Source organism: Dermacentor andersoni, chromosome 11, assembly GCF_023375885.2.
Source record: "Dermacentor andersoni chromosome 11, qqDerAnde1_hic_scaffold, whole genome shotgun sequence".
NCBI lineage: Eukaryota > Metazoa > Arthropoda > Arachnida > Ixodida > Ixodidae > Dermacentor > Dermacentor andersoni.
Window position 1 is genome coordinate 54,334,659 of NC_092824.1, and position 16,272 is coordinate 54,350,930.

Here is a 16,272-nt window from a genome sequence, read left to right on the forward strand (position 1 = left end):
GGCACTGCTTAATTTCTTTTTAAACTATTGAGTACGCGCTTCCTGAAGAACAACGTGTGTTAACTTACAGTGCAGCTTAGCAGCAGCATCGAGCCCCCACTTTTTTTTAACAAAATAAATATGCTGTTCTAGTGTAATTATTCTTCGGTTATGCAAATGAACTTGAACTGGTTCGAACCGGTTAGAACCGTTATTTTCTTCCGCTCCATGGTTGAACGGGAAGCGAACCGTTTTCGCTGAACCGGAACGACAAAAAAAGAAAGAAAGGTTTCGGTTCGACAGTCTGCTCGGGCATCTTTTCCATCTACCCGAACAAAGAATTCCACCGGCGTTATCTGGCTCACTTTTATTGTTCATCAAGACGTAACGGCAAAGGAAACAGCCCCAAAGTACAGAAAGAAGTCATCATCATTATCACCTCCGTGGTGCACAGTCACTCTTAATGTGGCACGGCGCATTACGCATGCGTACAGCAGTAACATCGCACTACAGTACAGAGAAGCTGCGCTTGGGAGGCGCTAACAGCACCCAGTGAAGTCGTATATATGACGTCACTAGACGTCACGAGGACGCCGGTGCCACGATGGCGGAGTACTGGACAGGAAACTCCAGACCAACCACGGGAGCTACCGAGCTGAGCCACGTCACCAGGTAATTGCTGTGCTTTCTGCAACAAAAAAAATATATGTTAAAAATATATATGTATATGCGCAGAAAGCATCAGACCACAAGGTAACGGATAGCAATAATCCAGGACAAAAGTTACAGAGGCACATTAAGTCTCCTTACGCGCATTGAATGCGACAGCAGTATGACTCTTCCGCGCGATGTACTTTTCACTTGGTCATGTGCTAGAATTGGGCAAAGTCTATTTCGGTGGTGGCCCGGTTCGCCCAAATTTTGGGGGTTGGCCAAGTCATTTTACGCGAGTGCGCCAGAACGGTTTTGAACGTGGGCCAACTCACTTTTCGAATTGGGCAGTCATTATTCTTAAAATTTATATTTTTATATGGGGGGACGGGGGGGGGGGGCATGGCGTCAGTCCGACGCCATGCCTGTTCACCGTGGGATTTCGCAGTGCCAGCCAAAGCAGGTCCAGCGCCGGGAACGTGACGTAATCACGTGGTCATGTGGGTTTTGGTACCATCGGATGTTGACGCCGGACGGCGGATATTTTTTTCCCGCTTTGTGGGGCATACAATGCCTTCGCATTAAAACGGCGCGCCTTGACAACAGAGACGCGCAGAGAACTTCGCCGAAGGGCGCGCCTGCAAGCGTCAGCCAAGACGGCAGCGCGTCACCGCCGACCACATGCTGCATGCAAATTTTAAGACGTCACGAAGCTCTCGCACGAGAGCACGCACGTGTCAAAAAGTTATAAAGAAAGATAGCTGACGTTTGCCTACGAACGCGTCCTGCTACGCTTTTCCTCTCCACAATGATGATGATCGTTTAGTGGCATCCGGGCCACTTGAAACGGAACGGCGACAAATAATCACATATACTGCTTGATCTAATCAGGTACGCAATACATATGCCTTAGAAAAAATTACGGGGTTTTACGTGCCAAAACCACTTTCTGTTTGTGAGGCACGCCGTATAGAGGACTCCAGCAATTTCGACCACCTGGGTTTCTTTAACGTGCACCTAAATATAAGTACACGGGTGTTCTTCGCAGTTCGCCCCCATCGAAATGCGGCCGCCGTGGCCGGGATTCGATCCCGCGACCTCGTGCCAATACATGCTTTTCACTCTAGCATTTCGTCTGCATCTGCTTAATCTTTTTTCTCTTCCTTAAATCTTCTATATCTACCATGTACCGCTACCTACGTCTGTAACGGATCCAGTCCTGTTAGTCTCTTCCCTGCATTTTTTCCACCAGTATACTCTAAACCTCTCTTGCTTATATCTCGACTGCTAATCAGTTAATGCTTCCTCCACTTTATATCACAGCGCTTCCAGAAGATGTACTTTACCTACGGCTCTCACCGGCCGTGGTTGCTTAATGGCTATGACGTTGGTCTGCTAAGCACGAGGTCGCGGGATCGAATCCAAGTCACAGCGGCCGCATTTCGATGGATGGGAGCGAAATGTGAAAACACCCGCGTACTTAGATTTCGGCTCATGTTAAAGTACCCCAGGTGGTCCAAATTTCCGGAGTCCCTCACTACGGCGTGCCTCATAATCAGATCCTGGTTTTGGCAGGCAAAACCCCATAATTTATTTTTATTTTTTTGCCTACGTGTCTCGCTGAGCGAGTACATTCGCATACTGTTAGGATGCGCTGAGTTGTCTCCGGAATTTTGCTTCAGCAGACACACGCCCCATCTTGACGCGAATATTTCCTCCTCTCCTCCCGCCACTGCCCTCAACCGTCTCCGACTGCTCCGACGCCCACAGTTTTCGGAGAGTGACGTCAGTCGTGACGGGGACGCTGGCGCGGGCCAATCGGCGAGCGTGCATTCGCGGGCTTCTCTCACGCTTGGAACCACACTTTTGTGTAGCACGTATATTGAGGAACAGAAAGCTGTATTGGGAGTTCTTCATGTCGCTCTGCAATTTTCTCATTGACATGTTTCGTCTAATTATAATTAATTAATTAAGTATGACGAATTATGTAAGTAGGCGGAATAGGAAAAAATCTGGGTGTCTCCAAGCGACGGCAAACGACATTACCTTGCTTCTGTCCAGCTACGTGACTTTTGCATATTTTTAGTGTTTTGCTCGAGTTACGTGGTACACCCGGTATACAGTCAGTTTCATCTGCACAAGACGCGTCGCTTGAGTAAATAAATAAACATTCTGGAGTTCCCCGGGTGTCTACGATTGTGAGCTTCGTAACCTGAACCATTCGTCACGGATACAAGTGAATGCTTTATTCGCAACGATAGTTTTATCTTTGCGCAAGACCCAGCTAACAGCATAGCAAACGGAATATAGCGAGCCGGAGCGAGTGCCAAATGTAACAATATTTTCTGGTACCACGTGGCTACCTTCTGCGTCGCGACAAATACACCACCAGGGAAACGAAACCCGAAATTTGTATGGAAGGTATTGCAGCAAATTATTTAGGGTGTTATGAGCCCTGCCAGTGTTCCGTGGTTTCGGTGTGCTACATTCAAAATCAATCTCTCTCTCTCTCTCTCAGGACTTTTCAATCTCTCCTAGCCCCTCCCCCCTCCCTGCAGACAAGCTTGTATACGACCGTACGTACGCTGTCAGAAATCTATATATTTCATGAAATATATTTCTCTCTCTCCTTGGGGGTTTCGAAGTCCCCGACGTTCATTTAACGCAAAAAAAAAAGGAAATGCCCTGTCAGTACGCCATTAAAAAGTGCGCATAGCATGACTCACCAACTAGCTCAAAACAAGATTCAGCTTCTGAACAAGATCTCGAATGTAACGGAGAGGAATACATTGGACATGGCGAAATGTTTCAATAGACCTCGTGCACAGCGAAAACGTTGCAGGAGATCTAGCGGAAAGGTTAGAAGCACTATAAGCTCGGATATAGTACAGCGCATGAAAGCGCCTCGGCTACAGCAAAGTACTTCCACCAGACACAAAGAAGCGCTTGCGAAGACTGAAGTATAAACTTCGCGTAGTTAGACCATTAACTTTCGAAGGGTGTGAAAACTCCGTTATGCAGCTTTGCTGGCTTTGATGCATCAGATGTTAGAACTTACATGCATGGGATTTTTTTTTTTTTTTTTTGATTAGGGCTCGACTCATTTTGGTCGGTTGCTGGTTGGCGATATATAGCTTCAACGCAGATACGCAGTCAGCACGACGGCAGTAAAAAGGAGCCTAGGAGGACTCACCCGTCTTGGTGCTTTGGCCGCGTCTGCTCCATGAGCTGGGCCGTCTTGCACGGGTGAAGCTGGAAGTAGGGGACCCCATGGATCGGGTGCTCCTGCGCCACATAGAACGCATTCAGAGCATGGCCTTCAAGATCTGGCGGCCTGCGCTGGCTCCTCGCGCAGCCCCATCTCGTAGATCATGTTCATATCATAGTTTCTTACAGTTGCTAGACGGAAATCTGGCGCTAGTGTATACGGGAGCTTCAAGCAAATGGCTGTAAGCATGGAGGTCTAGTCAGCACTGAAAATGACGGGTACGTAATACACGGATTTGCCTAACCTTCATGCCTCTGGATTTAAATACGGCCGCTGTTAGTGTGCAATATTCATTATTTTCAACTAAATACTATTGCGAGAGCAAATATATGGACCTCCAGGCGCATTTCTGCCGTCGCCTTCGATGTCGGCGTCGCCGTGACGTTCCGCAGAAAGTCCAAAGGCGATAACATCGTCGCCGCGCGCCGTATCAACACCCTATATATATATAGTAGTCTAGAGGGTGTTGGCCGGATGCTGTATGTGCGAGCGAAAGCTTGCGAGGGTGAGCCAAAGATGGCGGCTCACAATCTCGCGCGCGAGGGGGGCAAGCGGGGAGGAAGCGCGCTGTCTTCCGTCGCGCACAAGGCGCCGGAGGGCGGGGGTGGAGGCGTTCTACGCCGGCGGCCACTGCATATGGCGCGGCCACGCGGCCCCAATCTTGAAAGCGAACTGCGATGAGCACAGAGTATAGGTGTGCGGAGGGGTCAAATCCTTGTGCGCACTGTGTTCTCGACGCTCAGTTCGCGTTGAAGCGAGAGGCAGCACGAAGGTCAATTCGCTCACTGCTGCTGCCGCACTTCCTCACTCCAGCGTTTTGACAGCGAGTGTCCGCGGTCATCGAGTGAGATGTGTTCATGTTTGCTTGTGCGCGCGTGACACCATGCTTGTTAATTTAGCTTGTAAGCGAACATGTTTACAAGTTTATACGACCGACAAACCTTCTATCGTTACTTCGCATAGCTGTCTACTAATTTGCTATCGCAATTGATGCGTCACCTGTAGGGCGAAACTGCGACATTTCTTTAGTAACATGCCACTCTTTACAGGTGTAAACTTAAGGCACTTATCAGGGTAAAAACCACGGAAGGAAAAAAGAAAGCGCAGTACCCCCTTATTACAAGATGAACTTCCACCAACTAGCCTAACATGCCGCTTTACTGAAATAAACTAGGATGGAGCATTACGTCACACTGCTAGCCTTGGCAAGCGAACTCTCCGTGAAGCCGTTCCCATCGCTTCCCCCACCCCCCTTCGAAAAGCCAGCCCAGCACGTGACCTCTGAAACTTGGCGCAGTGGTCGAGAACGTCTGGTTCTTCGCACTTTTTAATCGATGCGTAGTTTTTCAGCTGCTCAGCCTGCCAGAGCAGAAGCACTATAAGCCCTACCGCACCCTCTGACGAGATGATCACGTGTTGGGTCGGATCATTCGGCTTGAGTCGTCTTGCGCAGCGCTATGCTTCCTGGTTATTGCGATAGCAATTATGTGGACAATCCAGACGAAATTCTGCCGTCGGCATCGATGTGATGTTCTGCATAAAGTCCAAGTGCGGCAACATCACGGTCGCGCGCCGTACGCTGTATAGGTGCGTGGGTGAACCGAGAAAGATGGTTGCCTGATGCGGCGGTGTCTTCTCGCGCTGGCAGGGGGAGTGGCGAGGAGGGGAGATGCGCGCGCTAGGAAGAGGGTGGGGGTAGGCAGGTTAGTGAGCATCTCCTCTTCTGCTCCAGCTGCAGCTACTGAGCGCGTCCTAACTTGGAGATTGTACAATCTGCGGTGGGTTCAAAGGCTAGCGTGGCTGAGATAGCTGATGGCTTCGTGTGCGCTGTGTTCTCGTGCGCCTATAATTCGCGTTGAAACGAGAGGCAGCACGAAGGGGAATTCGCTCGCTGCTGCTGCCGCACTTCCTCACTCCAGCGTTTTGACGGCGAGTGTCCGCGCTCGTCGAGTAAGATGCGTTCGTCTTTGCCATGTGCGCACGTAACAACGTGTTAGTTAATTTGCTTAGTAAGCGAACGCTTGTGCAGCCGACAAAACGACTAACCTTACTTCGTGTAGCTGTTTAATAATTTGCAATCGCAATTAACCGACTTTTCTTTCCGTCATCCACGACGAAAGCGAACCAAATTTTGTGCTTTCTCGAAAACTCCGCGCATGCCCCCTCGTCTGCTCACAGTATCTGCGGTCAGGCGACTATGTAAGGTATAATACCACAGCGGCCATTATATGCTATTTCTGCCACGAATAAAAAAAAAAAAAACGCAGGGCACGTGTTTTGTAAAGATGCTATTGCACCTTCCATTTTTCTTATCCGTATAGTGGCCAGTGGCTGGTGCCGGCAACAAACATCGGCTCGGCGACCTCCGAGTACACAGTGACGAAGGTCGAAAACAATGAGGAATGAAATGTATCGCTACAAAATAAGGCCCATTGTCAAGCGAAGAGAGCGGCAGATGGGAGCTGCGGCTTCATTGTTTACAACCCAGTAAAAGCTGCATCGGATGCACTTTCATACAGATAGCGTTCTAGAGAACACACGCTAGCACTTGCGACACAAAAATTGTGTCAAGGAGATAATAGGCACCATATTATTTACGACTCCCAGAAAATGACCTACCAAATCCCGCACCCTCTCGACACATCATACAGTAGTTGCATTAAATTATTACTATGATTGTTGAAAATATACGAACATTCATACTTTCAATAAGAATATCGCCATGTATTTTCTGCATGTCCCTCTCCAATGAGCCGTTCGTATGAGCCGTTCCTGGTAATGCTAAGTGTTTAATATTTGAATGTATACTTAAATGCATGAACAGTATTGCTTCTATGCTTACTACCTTGTGCTTATTTGCTTAGGATATGATAGGATAGGGATTAATAAAGTGCCGGCAAACGACGGTTTAACGCGTCGTGACGCTGGCCAAGCGTCGACCCGGGGTTATATCCTACTCTGCACTACCCCAGTTGCTTAAGTTTTTCATATACAATGCAGGTTTGTGAAACGCACATGTAGATCGTTCTACTTTTTTTCCTTCCTTCTTCTCAGTTTTCTTTCTTTACTTTTCCGCGATGGAGTGATGTGTCACGTGGATTGATGGGCTTTGACGCTTTGTCAGGCACTTCTTTGCCTTTACGTCAATCGCCCTGACAACGCATTTGCTGTCGCATTTGCTGTACGCATTTGCTGTCGTAACAAACCTTTGCTGCGAGAGTGCACGGTATATATATACGTACCTGCTGCGTCACGGTCGACCACCGCAGCTGCTTCAGCTGCTCCTGCAGGCATTCGGGCATCAGGGACCAGACGTCGCTCAGCGGGAGCAAGCTGCCGTCTGCGACACAAAGGGCCGGGGCAATTTCATTGCCAGCGAAGGAGAGAACTCGTGAAAGAGGAGCGACAAAAAGGAGAAATGTTATTTAGTTTTTGTTTTATTGACGAGTAGTTAGCTTCCAAAGCTCATCAGATTTATTGGCCGATCCCCTCCCCTGTTGTGGGTATGGAACGCATTTAGAGGAAACCGAACAGCCAACCTTACTGTACTGTTAAATATAGTGCAGTAATCGGAACGCAACATTTTGGCGCAGCAGCAAAGTCGTGGACAGCGCTGGTGTCGTTCGCGATTGTCAGACGGGAAGGGGGCAACGCACTCGCCATGAAATGCCAAGAGAACGAGCACGTCACCGTCAACCTTCCAGAAGAGGTCAGCAAACGGAAATGCTTGGCGCTGCTACAGCCGACAAGTCTGACATATTAGAAGGAGGAGGAGGAAAAACATTTATTTAGGGGTAGAAAAGACAAGCAGGTGCCTTTCTGCTTGTGCGGCGAGGCGCCCTGAGTCCCTGCAGGGCCGCTGCGGCTCTTGCTGTCTCCCGGGCTCGCCGCACCAGTTGCTGCTGGTCACGGGGGTCCGAGCTAGTCAGTACGGCGCCCCACTGCCCGGGTGTGGAGCTGGGTATTTGCGGGGCGGCCTTTATGTTGGGGCACGCCCGCGCGGCGTGACATAGGAAGGCGTATATTCGTTACAAAGGAGACCTTTGTACGAGTGTAGTGTGTTGCGTGTAGTCTGCTTAAATGGGGTTGTACGTGTTGGTTTGTAGTTGTGGCCATGCTACGGCATCTTCGCGTGAGAGGGTCTTGTGTGGAGCTGGCCACTGTCGTCCGTTCAATCTGCGGTGTTGTACGTATGGCGTTGTATTGTAAAGGTACGGGCTCCATAGATACGGCCGTTATCCCTCTCTGGTGGCGCCGGGGAGGCATGAACTCGGGATACAGCGCGCGCACGCATGGTTTCCATGAAGGGACCCGTGTCGTGGAGTCCATACTATTTGAACGTCCGGGGATCGGGAGGCTTGTTTCAGGAGGGCGATGGAAGATGTTCTGCCTCTCGCGTAGCTACGACAACTGCCTGGGAGTCCGTAATAATTATGACGTGCTCGTTGGCGGTACTAGAGGCGATGGCCGAGGCGATGGCTGTCCTCTCCGCTTCGAGGGCGTTGACAGTGCGGGCCGTCATCGAGATCACCTCTTGAAGGTTATGGTCGACGACGCTGGCCGTCATGGCTGCTTTTTGGGGGTACTGCGCAGCATCTGTGTATATACTGTAGTGGGGAGGCTGCCATATCTTGTCTGAAGGGTGTTTGCGCCAGCTTGGCGACGACCGGTATATGTTCCGGGTGCATGCTTCTGGGCATGGGAGCTACCTTGATGTGTTCCCGGATGTTGGGAGCCGGATAGATTGCTCGTTCGTGTCCTTTGCACCACGAGGAGTAGCCTATAGGCGCGCTATAGGACCGTTCTTCCTGTTGGTGTGAGGGCTAACCGTTCTCGTTGGCTTGTGAGGCGGGGGCCTACGATTTCTCCTACTGTGTTACGGACTCATGGGCATCCAAGTCTGACATATCACCCTTGGAGAAGTGTGCTGCAAGGGTTCGGTCAGACTTAATCTACAGGCGGACGGACGAGAGCGAACAGTGGGTCAGATTTTGTAAGTAACAACAGCGAAGCGACAATCGAGAATCAAGCAATTATCCCAATTGTGCAACACGTTCTGCCTACGCAGGACCAGCAAGTTTAAAAAAGAAGAAAAGAAAAAGAAACAATTGTAAAATACTTCACGTCAGCGCTTCAACGCCTCCAATGCGTGCAGCACAGGAGGCCGTCGTGCGCGATTCCTTCGAGCTTGTGTATACGCAATCGAGATTTCCAGTCAGGCTTCAGTGTTTTTTTTTCTTTTTTCGAATGTAAGCATGACAGCAAAATAACTATAGGAGCAGCGATGACTGCACACAACGTCGACGCGAGCATAGGCGTCCCACTCACCGCGTCTCCAAACGTTGAAGTACATGACGGGCACCCCGTAACTGGCGCTGTAGACCACGTGGTACACGAACTGCAGGACCTCCTCCACGCGGTCTCCGACGTCGGCGCAGCCCGGGTCTGGCGCCGCCTCCTTCGAACGAGAAATTACCGCATTCACCGGCACATTGGGGTCCGCACTTCTTTTAAGCAGGCACGCGTAATCGCTACGCTGCAAATCGCGTTGTGGAAGACAACCAGTTTTACATTTATCTACATTTCCATTTAGATTTATATTACGTGTATCTGTAACCGCATTGCGTAACCTTCGCTTCGTAGAGTCCGAATTGTGCGTCGGACCTGATATATATATATATATATATATATATATATATATATATATATATATATATATATATATATAATTAAATTAACTTTAATTAAATTAAATTATGGGGTTTTACGTGCCAAAACCACTTTCTGATTATGAGGCACGCCGTAGTGGGGGACTCCGGAAATTTCGACCACCTGGGGTTCTTTAACGTGCACCTAAATCTAAGTACACGGGTGTTTTCGCATTTCGCCCCAATCGAAATGCGGCCGCCGTGGCCGGGATTCGATCCCGCGACCTCGTGCTTAGCAGCCCAACACCATAGCCACTAAGCAACCACGGCGGGTGTGGGTGTGCGTGTGGGTGTGCGTGCGTGCGTGCGCGTGCGTGTGCGTGCGTGCGTGCGTGCGTGCGTGCGTGTGTGTGTGTGTGTGTGTGTGTGTGTGTGTGTGTGTGTGTGTGTGTGTGTGTGTGTGTGTGTGTGTGTGTGTGTGTGTGTGTGTGTGTGTGTGTGTGTGTGTGTGTGTGTGTGTGTGTGTGTGTGTGTGTGTGTGTGTGTGTGTGTGTGTGTGTGTGTGTGTGTGTGTGTGTGTGTGTGTGTGTGTGTGTGTGTGTGTGTGTGTGTGTGTGTGTGTGTGTGTGTGTGTGTGTGTGTGTGTGTGTGTGTGTGTGTGTGTGTGTGTGTGTGTGTGTGTGTGTGTGTGTGTGTGTGTGTGTGTGTGTGTGTGTGTGTGTGTGTGTGTGTGTGTGTGTGTGTGTGTGTGTGTGTGTGTGTGTGTGTGTGTGTGTGTGTGTGTGTGTGTGTGTGTGTGTGTGTGTGTGTGTGTGTGTGTGTGTGTGTGTGTGTGTGTGTGTGTGTGTGTGTGTGTGTGTGTGTGTGTGTGTGTGTGTGTGTGTGTGTGTGTGTGTGTGTGTGTGTGTGTGTGTGTGTGTGTGTGTGTGTGTGTGTGTGTGTGTGTGTGTGTGTGTGTGTGTGTGTGTGTGTGTGTGTGTGTGTGTGTGTGTGTGTGTGTGTGTGTGTGTGTGTGTGTGTGTGTGTGTGTGTGTGTGTGTGTGTGTGTGTGTGTGTGTGTGTGTGTGTGTGTGTGTGTGTGTGTGTGTGTGTGTGTGTGTGTGTGTGTGTGTGTGTGTGTGTGTGTGTGTGTGTGTGTGTGTGTGTGTGTGTGTGTGTGTGTGTGTGTGTGTGTGTGTGTGTGTGTGTGTGTGTGTGTGTGTGTGTGTGTGTGTGTGTGTGTGTGTGTGTGTGTGTGTGTGTGTGTGTGTGTGTGTGTGTGTGTGTGTGTGTGTGTGTGTGTGTGTGTGTGTGTGTGTGTGTGTGTGTGTGTGTGTGTGTGTGTGTGTGTGTGTGTGCGTGCGCGCGCGCGCGGCTGTTACACTATAGTCTGGCATACGACAAACAGCTAAAAACCGCCGAGGATGTCGCGAATAACGTAGACAGTAATAATCCCCGTACTGCCCAGATTCCAGCTTCAGAACCACTGATATCCCTTCATTTAATTTCCTCTCTCGTTATCGACGTCTCTACCATCGTCACCGCTGCTTAGCTGCCTCATCAGCTCACTCCCACATATAGGATATATTTTTCTTCTTCTTCTACTTTTTAAAGCTGCACCAGATTTTTCAGCAGGATGGAAAATCGGGCGTGTCAGTAAAGCCTAATGGATGCAACAACACGACTCACAGGACTGTGTGTTGTGTCCCCTCCTTTTACTCAGTCCGCGTAGAGTCGCGCTGTGACAACTATGAACCGATTTCTTTTAAAAATCACCTGCGGTAGGCAACACAATTATAGCCACTGAACAAATTACTCGACAATGCGGACATTACTTGCACGAACAATCAAACAGTAATTGATTAATTAACAATATTTTACTAGTTATATTTCTTACTAATTAATTTACAGCACGTGTTTCAATTTACGAATTGAGTACAGCTATAGTGAACTTGCTAGGCACATCGACTCAGAACGGATTCTGAGGATGGCACTCGTTTCGAGATGTGCGCCGTCAGACTTGCGGGAAAAATACACTGTTGTTCCACTTACCTTTATTCAAAGAAAACCTTGCTCTATTAAAAATTGAATTATGGGGTTTTACGTCGCAAAACAACGATCTGATTATGAGGCACGGCGCACTCGGGATTAATTTTGACCAACTGTGGTTCTTTAAAGTGCACTTAAATCTAAGTTACACGGGTGTTTTTGTGTTTCGCCCCTATCGCAGCTGTTCTATGCATTGAAGCATAGGCGAAGTCCTGAGAATTCATTTCAAGTGGGTAGTCTTATAGCGGACTCACTGGCTAAAATTCGTTAATTTGAACTGTGCCTTAAATTAATTAATTTAGAAGGTTAGCTAGTGGAACTATGGCAATTGTTCAATTAAGCATTTTTATTTCTTGTCACCTTGTCGAGTAATTTCGCTCAAGGGTTAGAATCGTGCTAGCTGCCATAGGCGATATTTAAAAATTTGGTGCGCTAAAAAAAAAAAAAAAAAAAAACCTGCGGTCGCCCTCGATCAATGCCTTTGATACTTGGCTGTTGGCCATCCCAGCAACCTGAGAAAATTTACCGGCGGTATCATATAATGCAGAACAACGAGCGCACTAAGATCTAATTTCTAGCGAAACTTCTCGTCTTGTTATTTGTTGACCTAAAAAATGGGGAGACGCAGGTCTCACACGGATATACACGGTACAGCGAACAGCCAATAATGTTCCTCCTTTCTCTGCTTTCGTTCGCTTGTCCAACAGCGCTAAAAGGAACACCACATGGAAGGCTAAGGTGAGGTAACTGTATTAATAAATTTTGTTTCTGTCATGTTAAATAGAGGCAATGTTACCGCGAGAAGACGCTCGGTAAGCAAGACACATGCGAAAGCGAAATACAGGTGGCGCCACAGCGTCTCGAAGTTCCCGCGCCGGTTCGCCGACGTCACAAATTATCATAGGACCTGCTACCTAGCAACTTCTTATCAATAAACATTAACCGTGCTGTATGCTAAAGGAGCCAATATAGAGAGATATAACTTGTAGGAAGGGCAGAGAGGTCGACTTGATCTACAGTGTTATCTGGTCTGCTCCTAAAGACTGAATTTAGCGAGTTTCGAGAACTTCTTACTGCCAACACAACGGCGCCCCAATTACGATTATATACTTCGAAATCCCCCCCGACGTCACGCTGACGTCATTTGGACCCCGGAACCGCTGCCTCAGAGACTCGCTGGCTCTGCCGCTGGCAGCATCCCTGGCAAACGCATAACCGCGATTGTGGTACATGTATACGTACTTCGAGGCGCTGTTCAGCTTCCGCGCCCAGCAAGTCTCCAGACCAAGAAGCGCGCTGACCGGAAGTCTTGTGCAGAGAGGTGCACCGCTTCTCCAGGTACGTGGATCCCAGCTCACCTCCCTGCGGGCGCATCAGACCGGACGTGTAGTACACAGCAAGGCACACCATTATATGTAGGGCCATTCTATAGACAGGCCGCAGTAGAAGTTATGAAAACGTTCTATAAACATTCTTCTATAGAATGTTGTACATATGATGGCAACAAACCCTCTATATACCGCTTATAGAGGGTGAATTGAGAGTCAGTCTATAGACAAGCCGCATTACAAGTGTTAAAAGCTTTCTATATACGTTGTTTTATAGAATTTAGTACATATGATATCAATACACCATCTATAGATCGTTTATGGAGGGCGAACGGAGAGCCACTCTATAGACAGGTCGGGTTAGTTTTGAAAGGCATTCAATAAAAATTACTTTATAGAATTCAGTACATATGACGTCAATACACCCTCTATTGCATATATATTGTGTGTGAAATGACTTGTTTCTATAGACTTCTTATAGAGATTCTGTGCAGATGACACTATAGATCGCGAATTCCTATAGAGTCCCTTTTGACTCCATAGGAACTCATTAGGAGTTCCAAAGGAACTCTAAATCCATTGTCATAAGGGTAACGAACCCAGGTACAGCGAATTCCGCTCTATCGAACACTCAACAAGTCTTTAGCGATTTTCACGCTAGAAATAGATATCTTATAAAACGAAGCGGGACATTGGATATACTGTAACATCACAGTGAAGGCGAAGAACCAAACACTATACCCGCCACGGTAGCTAAGTGGCTATTACTTTGCGCTGCTGATGGAGAACGAGGTCGCGGGTCCAATTCCAATTGCGGTGGCCGCATTACGAAAGGGGGCGGAATGCAGACAGGCTCGTGCCCCAGTCAAGAAAAAGAAAGACAGGAGTCTAATGCGTTTCTTAGAGGGCCCTAATTAGACCCAATTGTGCTTGCCCGAACCTTAATGTGTAGAAATGGTTCCAATTCGAACATTACTGCGGGTCCAATCGGTATTGAAACAGGATCGATTGGTTTCGATTGGACGTGGCTGTGGGTCGAATTGGTATTTAGACAGTTCCAAATAGACATCATTGAAGCTCGATATGTGGCTGTTGGTCCCAAGTGGAGCCTGCTGGAGATCGCTGGGCGAATAACCCCACGAAACAACAAAATAGTTGAAAGCAATACTAATATCATAATTATAACGTTAGTCCTTAAATAAAACATCTTTGTGGTATGGTGTGACCAAAGGAGAGAAGCACTTAGCGATACATATATATATATATATATATATATATATATATATATAGCACCTGACAGTTTTCTCATGGTGAAAGAGTGAATGGTGGGTATGCCATTTAAGTGAATTGCCATAGTGACTTCATGCGTGAGTAATCTTCTTAAATTGAGTTTCAAGTATATCTGTGTTCTTGTTCTACGACACAATGTTATGGCTCATCCAGGTTTTCTTTTCTAGTTCTTTTCCAAGTGGTCCCACGAGTCAAACTGAAAGGCCGACTGACCGACTGAGCAAAAAAAAAGAAAGAAAAACAATTGGTCCGACTGGAAATTTTCTCCCCCCCCCCTTTCTTTTTAAAAACTAGAGTGCCATGCGTTGGTTGTACGGTAAAGAACCCCAGGCGAGTGAAATAACTATTTTGGTCAAAATTAATCTGGAGGCCTCCATTATACGACGTCCCTCGTATAACGTTCTCTACACGCTGTTTCTGGACGTCGAACCCGACAATTTGTTTATTTAGAGAGCCAAACACTGCCAAAAACTACACGTGAGTCACGCATCTAACTATTTATCGTGCGAATAAATACAAAAAACAAGCATAAAAACAACCAGTACGAACCCAAATCACCCCAGCACGCGTCACCAGACGCCTGTGCATAGTGCATTAGTTCAAGGAGAGAAGTGCGATTACTATATACAACATGTACCGCAAATTTATTTATTTATTTATTTATTTATTTATTCGGTATGCCTACATCGCCTGTACGGCATTATCGTAGGGGGGTTAAAATACAGGTGGTCACAATGGAAACACATTCAGCAAACATCAAAAGAATACATCAGTAAATACAACATTGTTTAAGCACTGAAATTCGCAAAAGCGGAAGACAAACTAGCAAAGTACCAACCAAAGTAAGTAACAAAGTAACTAACGAACAACTTTGTTAACTAACATTGTTTTAAACGCATGGAAACACGTGCATGGTGCGAACGGCCAAAAAATAAATAAATTTGTTTGCCTAAATCCGGGAGCACGCAGCCGTCGAATCTTATCTCACGGTTCACGTGGGTCCGCTATCTGTATACGTGCATCATCGTATGTTCCAGAATAATCGCTGCGATGCTCGGGAGTACAGTCGAGAATGTACCACACTGTTAGCGTCGTGCTCGCAGTTTCATTACAGAGGGGAGCACGGACGAGACTCTTACGCTATTAGGACCGGCAGCATCTGAGTAATTTCGGACATACACTGCATGCCGTGTCATGCGTCGAGCGATATCTTAACACTGACCGATAACACGGTGATAAACAGTCAGCCCGCGAAACGTGCAACAATGCATGCGAGACAATCATATTTTACAAATATCAAACGGATATGTTACGCGTTCGATAACGTTAAAGAAGCATGTGGTCACATACGATAATTTTTTTTTTCTTAAATTCTGGGGTATTGCGTGACAGAACCAAGGAGATTTGATTACGAGGCACGCCGTATGGTTGGGGAACTCCGGGATGATGCTTTGACCAGCTGGGTGTTCTTTAACGTGCACATGTAGCTGAAATGAGTAGGCGAGCACTTTTTTTTTCTTCTCTTTTTGCATTTTGTCCCTATTAAAATCCGGCCGCTGCGGCCGGGATCGAACCCGTGACCTTGAAATCGATCGGCAGCGCAACAGATATATTTTAGAAATTGCAGAAACTCCATCACGCGCAATTTGCGCAAGTAAAAGGACGGCACTTAGCGAGCACACTGTAAATTGAGCTACGCCCTTAACAGGCACGTACACAAGGGGGGGCCCGGGGGGGCCCGGGCCCCCCCCGAAATCAAGTGGCATACCCCCCCCCCTCCCCACCCACGCCACCACTCCTCAAACATTCCTAAAACGCCGCCAGATCAATGTTGGGACTTGGCAGCTGTTCATCGGTCAGCATTATGCTGCCTTTTTCACTCCTTTTAGATGGCGGTAGTTATCGGCATCTCTTGTAATGTGAAGGACGGTTTTCTCATAGATTCCGCACCCGCGCGATTAACTCGAGATGCGTTCAGTTGTCACCATCTATTCAACCGTCACGCGCATAGCTGTTGCTTTTGTTAGTTCAACCTTCTTTGTTTAGGCTGATCCTGGGACCAGGAGAGGGATGCGACTGT

General features: G+C 47.8%; 1 protein-coding gene across 3 annotated transcripts in view; it reads right to left on the reverse strand.

The window, feature by feature from the left end:
• Positions 1-331: 331 nt before the first annotated feature.
• The window catches only part of Atg10 (Autophagy-related 10), a 71,072-nt gene continuing 55,131 nt past the window's right edge, over positions 332-16,272 (reverse strand). For all 3 annotated transcript variants that reach the window (XM_050167957.3, XM_050167956.3, XM_050167955.3), the window contains exons 3-7: positions 12,817-12,936; positions 9,227-9,356; positions 7,141-7,238; positions 3,824-3,915; positions 332-667 (exon numbers count right to left, since the gene is read on the reverse strand). In XM_050167957.3, coding sequence (XP_050023914.2) covers positions 562-667; positions 3,824-3,915; positions 7,141-7,238; positions 9,227-9,356; positions 12,817-12,936 — 546 coding nt within the window. In that variant the 3' untranslated portion in view covers positions 332-561. The remainder of the gene's footprint in view (positions 668-3,823; positions 3,916-7,140; positions 7,239-9,226; positions 9,357-12,816; positions 12,937-16,272) is intronic.